This window comes from Carassius auratus, chromosome 2 (assembly GCF_003368295.1).
Source record: "Carassius auratus strain Wakin chromosome 2, ASM336829v1, whole genome shotgun sequence".
In the NCBI taxonomy this organism is placed as follows: Eukaryota; Metazoa; Chordata; class Actinopteri; order Cypriniformes; family Cyprinidae; genus Carassius; species Carassius auratus.
Genome location: NC_039244.1, coordinates 4454465 through 4463218, shown reverse-complemented (window position 1 = coordinate 4463218; position 8754 = coordinate 4454465). Strand labels below are relative to the sequence as shown.

Here is an 8754-nt window from a genome sequence, read left to right as displayed (position 1 = left end):
CCCAGCACTGCATACTTCCAAAAATGTGTATTACAATTTCACCAAACATTAAAATCATAGACTGTATTGAGAGTGAGGAGTCACGTGCCGATTTGGGTGGTAATCAATGTATTATTAAATACAAATAAATCTATACTACCAACACTTTTATGCTTTCTCAGTCCCTTATATGTTTTTCGAAGGAATATGGGGCTGTATAATTTTTTTTCTTTTCTTTTCTTTTCTTTCTTTTTTTTCACAGAGATTCCAAAATATTAAGTGATCTGTTTTGTTCTTCAGGGTTTTTTTTTTTTCCAGGTAAAGTGCGACACACATTTTTATCTAGTTTGTGCTTAGGTAATACAATTTCTCTCAACAATACATTGTACAAATATTTTTGTAAGTAAAAATTTTCAAAATGTAAAATAATAACTTTAGAAAAATAAACATAGTGGATTGTGCTATTGAGTGTAAACTCATAAACACTTACTGTTTATGGATTTAAAACACTTCACCAACAGAAGCATTAATGTCAAGAATTATTAAAGAACTCCAACAAAAGTACAAACGTAAAGATTAAAACAATCTAACAGAGGGACAAAAACAACGACAGTAGGTGGCATTTTCTGTAAAACAAAACAATTTACCACTTTAAGCAATTAATTATTTTTTATAATTTATAGGATTTTCCCACTTTAGCTGAATGCAACTGTACCAATTTAACATTTTAAGGTAAACTGGTACAGTAACAAAACTTGATATTTAAAAAAAAATGAATAAAATAAAGTTCCACATCATTGCATAAAATTGAATAATCACATGAACACATGTAATACTAGTAATGTCATTTATATTGTAGATTGAAATACTGTTTGTATTGGAATTTAAATCTTATAAATTTTAACATAGACTTAAACTATATGCTTTCTGAGACTTTCCAGCGTGTGAGCGGTTCACACCCATATGATTTACATTTGACCAATCAAATTCTGATATTCAAATTAAATACTGTTATTGCATAAATTTAACAGAACCCTTTATTATCATTTCTTTTAAAGAAAGCTTATTTGTCCCCTTTTAGCTGGTGTCCCACTTTTACAGATTTCACCATAATGAGTCTGATTCAGTTGCTTGCCAAATTCCACATTACTTTTGCATGAAAAAATTGGAACAATACCTCACGGTGATTAAATCGTCTAAGAACAAAATTTTTTTTTTCCTGTTTTTATTGTCAAAACCTTTTTTCCAATTTACACCACATTCAGTCCCTTTCAATTTTTATTTTTTATTTTATTTTCTGTTTTTTTTTCTTGTTATTTGAAACTTGTTATTGTCTTCAGTGTAAGTACCTTTATCTGTCTGTTCTCTTTTTTCAGTATTCACACAGAGATGTAATTTTATGTAGGGTTATGTGCATTTTAAAATGTCCTTTAGTCTAAATATGATTACATAATTCAGGTTGCATGTACTTCATTACTGCCCACTGCTGGCTGCAAAACAACTCTATGCAGGAAGATGATCACTTTTTTCATCATAATTTTAATTGTAATTCTTTTGAGAGAAATCCCTTCCCACTCTAAATATCTTACTTCTTGATTTCTGCAAAATAGCCAGAGACCGTAGACCACAGAGTGTTAGTGAGTGTGGTGACACTACTGATCTTTCCTGACTTCTATTTTCATTTGTTTCATCCTTAGCAACAGTCATTACACAATGGTCTGTGTGTGTGTGTGTGTGTGTGTGTGTGTGTGTGTGTGTGTGTGTGTGTGTGTGTGTGTGCAGTAAAATTATCGAAATATAAAAACCAACCATATGTGGATGTTTGAGAATGTTCTCTTTTGGGAAAACAATTTAAATGTATATTTAGTATTTAGTAATTTATTATTAGGCTACCTGATGAGTTTGTGGTGGGAGAGTTATAAAGAGGCTCTTCGAGGGTCATTGCACACATGATCAACTTCCTGTTTTAAGAATACACCATCAGCCATCTTGATGTTTGCTACGATGGCAGTACATCACTTGTTTGCGTCCTTCATCCTTCTCCTTATCTCAAACACAGGTAATAAACTCAGTTATTGAATGTATACAATAATTACAATTTCTATCTATTCTATCTGTTTTGTTATTTTCTAGTGGTTTATGTGTGATGTTTGTAAAAGCAATTATATTTAGTTTGCCATAGTTCCACATCTCATCAAGGGGATCTTATTTTTAAATATCATCACAGAAACATATATTTTATATCCATGCATTGATTCCTTGTCTCATGGTCTAGAGAGACCACATGTTTTAAATTGTAAAGAATAATCTCTGTTACATTAGGAATGGAAGAAAAAAATGTTTATCTGACTAGTTTTTTAAAACACTGTTTGGGAGTTAAAGCACAAAATGCTTCTATAGCTACAGACAGGGTCGTGCACGGGGAGTGGCCTGGTGGTTAGAGCCACTGCACACTTTGCCCTCATCGGCTGAGTTGCCCCTCACCAATCCCCCATCAACCCCAGCTCAAAACAATCTGTTCCCGCTCTGCTAAAGTTCTCGCTCCGCAGCATTTCTCACAATCTGTGTGTGTGTGTGTGTGTGTGTGTGTGTGTGTGTGTGCTCTCTGGAGTGGACAGCACAGTTACAGTTGCATTAAAATGCATTAAAATCCACATTTCAGTTGGATGTCGGATTCGCTGTATTAGTAATTTGATAGTTTGCTTTTCTATTACTGTCGGTAATGATTTGCTCTTTTTAAAATTGATAACAACAAAAGTGGTGTTGGCACACTTTGTAGACAAAAAAAAAAAAAAGCAAAAAAGAAGACATACAGTAGCTACAGAGAGAAGTAGTGAAGGGAGGCTGCTAGAGGTGGCTCAACATTACAAACATGAATACAAATCTCCAGCAAGCGAGCAGGAAAATCTTTAGCAGTTTGTCACAATTTAATTCTTGTCATTAAGTATATTTCCTACTATAATCACTTGTCTTGATACTGGTAACCTATAACACATTTTATTAAACCATATTAATAGTAGGCCTATAAATGGTTAAAAAAATTATATAAATTTTCTAAATTAGTTGTTTATTAGTATATTACATAGATTTGTGCCGTAAAATATTAAATTAAATGTCTAAATCTTATAGGGGCGAGTGGGCTAAGATTAACAAATTTTTCAGATAAAATGATGCAGAAGTATAATGAAAGTAATTTTTTAAATGAAAGTAACTCCCCTATAAGATTTAGACATTTAATTAACCTATCCTAATAAAATTATTCCTATCATTTTAAATGATCAGAATGTATGACAAATGGTTCTAAAAATATGGTTTCTTATTTTTTTAAAGTTTGCCCAGGGTTTGGGGTAAGTTGACCCGAGTTGAGTCAGTGGGTGAGATGCACCATGTGGGTGTAAAATGACCATCTGACCAAATCTGATTAAAACCTATATGAAATAAATAATAATTTAAAAACTTAATAATTTTCTTATTCAAACAGTCATATTTATTTTCATGAACAACATAACCATGATAAGTTTACATTTGAATATTTATTGTTTGCATTTCTGAAACAATATGTTGAGCACTAAAGTTGTAGCCTTCCTAAAATCAGACTAAACAGAGAGTTTGTTGGCCATTAGAGACTACAGGTGGAAATATATATCTTATAATAGATTATAATTCTATGAAAAGCATTTTCTGGTTCTCATCAGAGACTGATTTGGTGAACACTGTTCCTATTAAATAAACTACAAAATATGTATATAGGATTAACTAAATCAGTAATATCACATTAAAATACCAGTTTATAATTCAGAGGTTTAACTTAACTACAGTGCTTTATGGTGGGGTAATTAAAATGTTAATTTGGATTTGGCTCACTTCGCCATTTTGTAAAAAGCCTCAAATTAGTTTTAATGTCACTATTGATGAGGATTGTATGATCTTTGAATAATATTTAGATATTTAAAGTGCATGTACCTAAACTATACTTGCAGTAGTTTCCACTTTCAACACAATCAAATATAGTTCAGAACTACTTTCTTACAATTAAAGTGCATTAAATTATATAAAATTTTGCAGACTTCAAGTATACCAGTATATTCAATATATATATATATATATATTCAAATGTATTTGTAGTATACTTTGCATGAAATGTATGTATTTCAAATTTTCATTTTGGCTGGGATAACTATTTTAATAAAATAATCAAATTCAAATTAACTGTGTGATATTTTATTTCACCACAATGGATTGTTATTTGTTTTAAACTCGGTATAAGGCTTTATTAATTTTTTCATCAGATCCACCCATGTTTTTATACATGAAATGGAATGAAACATTGGTGCCAAAAATCCCGGACAGTAAGCAGCAAGCATGAAATCCATGCAGGCCAGAAGTGGGCCGGTTCTGGGCCGAAACTGCTTGCTGTCTGGGAAGGTGCATGTGACTTAAAAAAAAAGAAATGAAATAATAATAATATTATAATAATAATAATATTAATGTTAAAATAGTGTTCAATAATACATGTGTGTACAAATTATTATTAAAATCAGTACACAAAGTCAGATCAAACTATGGTAAATTTTTGTTTTGGCCCTCCAAAAAAGTTGGTGAAATGTCACTTACGACCTTCTGGTCCTCACCCCTCGTAATGTACATTTACAATAGTACATTTACAGTATATACATGTGCTGTTTATTTTTAATGTCGTCTGGAGTGTCATATAGTGCCAGAAATCAGCAAACACACATTTAACTTTTTCAGAATGGCTGCCAGTGGACAATAAAAATGTAGGTTGTTGTCTAACAATAACAACAATGATAAACCAATGTGTGACATGTATGTATGCATTGCCTTTGACCAAGGACATTTATTTTACTGTGAGTATAGCCCTAACGCATTGCTAAGATAATGATGCTTATGATTTATGTCACTGAATGTGAGACAATGAGACGGAGTGAGATGGAGGTGTAAAATGTTCTGAACTGTGTGTTTCTCTGTCCTCAGGGTCCAGTGCTGAGATCTCTGTGTTTGTTCAGACGAGAGATTCTGTTCATCTGGAGATACAGACACAAGAACTACCAGAGTTTGATGATTTATCATGGAGTAATGAAAAATCAGAGAATATAGTTACATATACAAGTGAAACTAAAAGAGTTAGACTCTACAAGGACAGAGTGGATTTCAATAATAAAACCTTCTCTCTGACACTGAAGAACACACAGAAGACAGACAGTGGACTCTACACAGCAAGAACAACTGGAGAATCAAACAAGAACATTGTTACATACAGAGTATCTGTTATAGGTGAGTCTCGTTTCTTTGTGAGATTTTAAATATTTAAGCCAGCTTGTGGCAAATGTTTATTACAAATTAATCAGGTATTTCTGTAACTTCAATTAAAGCAAAAAACAAAAGTTGGACTCCTTCTCCCAGCGATTTTAACCTTTCACACAGAGAATGCGGATAAATAACATGGTTAAAGAAATGTTTTTGAATCATGTGCGTACTTTGCATTGTGCTTAGATTTTAATGTACAGTATAAAGCAGTATAAAGTCTTTATTTAACAAAATAAATGTTTAAACCTTTTTAAAATAACTAGGCTGTGAAACTGTGAATGTGATGGTGATTTTAAAATAAATGTGTTTCAGACGCTGTGGAGGCTCCTGTGCTGACTGTGAACTCAAACCGGTCCAGCAGTGACTCCTGTACTGTGAACTTCACATGCAGAACTCATGAGCTCAAGATTGACTCTAGCTATCAGAACAACAGATGCTCTCCACAGGAAGTGACATCACAGATCAACACTATCATCCTGGACTGCAGTGAGGAATCCATCATCTGTAACCACAGCAACCCTGTCAGCTGGAAAGAAGACAGAATAAACATTACACAGCTCTGTGAAGGTAAATATCTGTTTCAACATCAATAACTAATCTTAATCTCACAACTCAAATCTCTGTTCTGAGTTTACACACTGCAAGCAGCATTTTCAAAATTTTTATTAAGTCATTTATTACGAATAAACAGATTTTTATGGTTCTTCCTCTTTTACTTTCCAGATAATGAAAGAAGATTCCCACTCTCCTATGCTTCGTCTTCCATGACTGTGCTCATTATTGTGTGTGTTGTTGTGGCAGTGATAGTGTTTGCTGGTTTGGTCCTTTATTGTTACTGCAAAAATATAAAAGGTATGTCCATCTTATTAATACAGAAAAACTGATCTCGTATTTCTACCTAAAACAGTTTCTTTAGTAGGCTTTTCTTTAGTAGACTCCTTGCTATTTCTCTAAATGCACAAAATTATCTTGTTCTGAAAGAGATTTAAAAAAAATCTTTGCTTGTGTTCTGACTGCACTAAATCTTAGTTGTTGCCGACAAATACAATGAGAAAACATGAAAAAAACTCACCTTTTTGAGTCTTAAATCTGACAGAATCAAATGCAACCAAACATTTCCACACAAGCTGTAATCTGAAAGTAAACTTATATTCTGACCTCTCAGGTGTCAAACAGGCTGAAGATACAGACTACGATGATGTTGAGGTGAGATCAAATGACTGTTCATCTCCATTCCTGCAGATGTCAGATAATACATGTCATGTCAAACTCATTACTGAATATTTACTGTGTTTCACATGACAGTCTGTGATGGTTTGTTTTATTTCTCGTCAGACTCTGACCCAGAAGATGACAGGAGATACATGGACCACTGTCACCTACTGTACAGTAGGACAGTAATACAACCCCTGTCAAAAAGTATGGAATCACCCCTCTCAGATGTTCATTCAAAATTTCAAATGTTTAATTGTGTAGAGAAAAAACCAAGCACATATATGCCACAAAACAATTTTCACTCAACAAAACAATATTCTGGCTGTATAAAACACTTAAAAAAACAACAAAGAAAGATTACTTTAGTCAATTACAAGTGTGTTTACAGATCAAACAGAGGAAAAAAATATGGAATCACACAAATCTGAGGAAAATTATATGGAATCACCATGCACTTTGCATTTCTAAAACAAACACCTGTATCTGATGTGTTACATACAACTGCTAATTAGTCTGCAGTTAAAAAAGAGTGCTTGCACACATTAGTGATGTGTTGAACCAAGATGATAGACATAACTCATGGCTCCAACACGAGAGATGTCAGTTGAAACAAAGGAGAGGACTGTCAAACTTCTCAAAGAAGGTAAATCTTCACGGAATGTTGCAAAAGATGTTGGTTGTTCCCAGTCAGCTGTGTCTAAAATCTGGACCAAGTACAAATCAAATGGAAAGGTTGTAAAAGGGAAGCGTACTGGTAGACCAAGAAAGACATCAAAGCACCAAGACAGAAAACTTAAAGCAATATGCCTTGAAAACAGAAAATGCACAACAAAACAAATGAGGAACAAATGGGCAGAAAGTGGAGTTCATGTATGTGACCGGACTGTAAGAAATCGCCTAAAAGAAATGGGATTAACATACAGAAAAGCCAAACGAAAACCATCATTAACATCTAAACAGAAAAAAACAACAAGGTTTCAGTGGGCTAAAGAAAGACAATCTTGGACTGTGGATGACTGGATGAGAGTTATATTCAGTGATGAATCACGAATCTGCATTGGGCAGGGTGATGATGCTGGAACTTTTTTTGGTGCCGTTCCAATGAAATTTATAAAGACAACTGCCTGAAGAAAACATGCAAATTTCCACAATCATTAATGATATGGGGTTGTATGTCAGGTAAAGGTATGGGAGATATGACAGTCATTACATCTTCTATAAATGCTCAAGTTTATGTTGAGTTTTTGGACACTTTTCTTATTCCATCAATTGAAAGGATGTTTGGTGATGGTAGCATTCTTTTTCAGGATGATAATGCATCGTGCCATAGGGCAAAATCTGTGAAAACATTTCTACAGGAAAGACATATAATGTCAATGGCATGGCCTGCAAATAGTCCGGACCTCAATCCAATTGAAAATCTGTGGTGGAAATTAAAGAAAATGGTCCACGACAAGGCTCCAACCTGCAAAGCTGATCTGGCAACTGCAATAAGACAAAGCTGGAGACCGATTGATGAAGTATACTGTTTGTCATTAGTTAAATCCATGCCTCAGAGAATTCAAGCTGTTATAAAAGCCAGAGGTGGTGCAACAAAGTACTAGTAGTGTTTTTATTTGGTGATTCCATATAATTTTCCTCAGATTTGTGTGATTCCATATTTTTTTCCTCTGTTTGATCTGTAAAAACACTTGTAATTGACTATAATCTTTCTTTGTTGTTTTTTTTAAGTGTTTTATACAGCGTTTTATACATTTATAATATTGTTTTGTTGAGTGAAAATTGTTTTGTGGCATATATGTGCTTGGTTTTTTTCTCTACACAATTAAACCTTTGAATGAACATCTTCTGAGAGGGGTGATTCCATACTTTTTGCCAGGGGTTGTAGCTTCATCTGCTCATGACCGCTGAAGCTCAGACTGAACTGAGTTAAAAACACTCTGATGATTAACTGCACTCACAAACAGAGCTTCGAGTCTGAATCTAACCAGCGGACTCAGTGACGCTTGTTGGAAATGTACAGGCACTCTTCAGTCAGTTACTGCAGAATACTTCTGGAATGTAGTCATGCACATTGTGTTTTTATGCTATTTGAACTTGGGTTTCTTGGCTAGGATTTAAATGAATAAGAACATTTTAATGTAGTATTAAAAAACCTCTCCCCTTGTTAATTACAGGTTATGTTTTATAATACTTTACAATAAACTCGTTCTCTAATGAGCTCTGTGATGC

At 33.6% G+C, this 8754-nt stretch overlaps 1 protein-coding gene across 1 annotated transcript; it reads left to right on the top strand.

Moving 5' to 3' along the window:
• The first annotated feature begins 1882 nt into the window (after positions 1-1882).
• On the top strand, positions 1883-8751 carry LOC113113348 (SLAM family member 5-like). The gene is made up of 7 exons (XM_026279468.1): positions 1883-2038; positions 4975-5274; positions 5620-5874; positions 6031-6159; positions 6473-6513; positions 6643-6708; positions 8408-8751. The coding sequence occupies exons 1-6, from the start codon at positions 1972-1974 to the stop codon at positions 6706-6708; spliced, it is 858 nt and encodes a 285-aa protein (XP_026135253.1). The 5' UTR covers positions 1883-1971; the 3' UTR covers positions 8408-8751.
• Positions 8752-8754: the final 3 nt, after the last annotated feature.

Coding starts and splice junctions, on each gene's coding strand:
- LOC113113348 (XM_026279468.1), top strand. CDS start 1,972: ATGTTTGCTACGATGGCAGTACATCACTTGTTTGCGTCCTTCATCCTT. Junction 2,039..4,974: donor TCTCCTTATCTCAAACACAG/GTAATAAACTCA, acceptor CTCTGTCCTCAG/GGTCCAGTGCTGAGATCTCT. Junction 6,514..6,642: donor CAGACTACGATGATGTTGAG/GTGAGATCAAAT, acceptor ATTTCTCGTCAG/ACTCTGACCCAGAAGATGAC.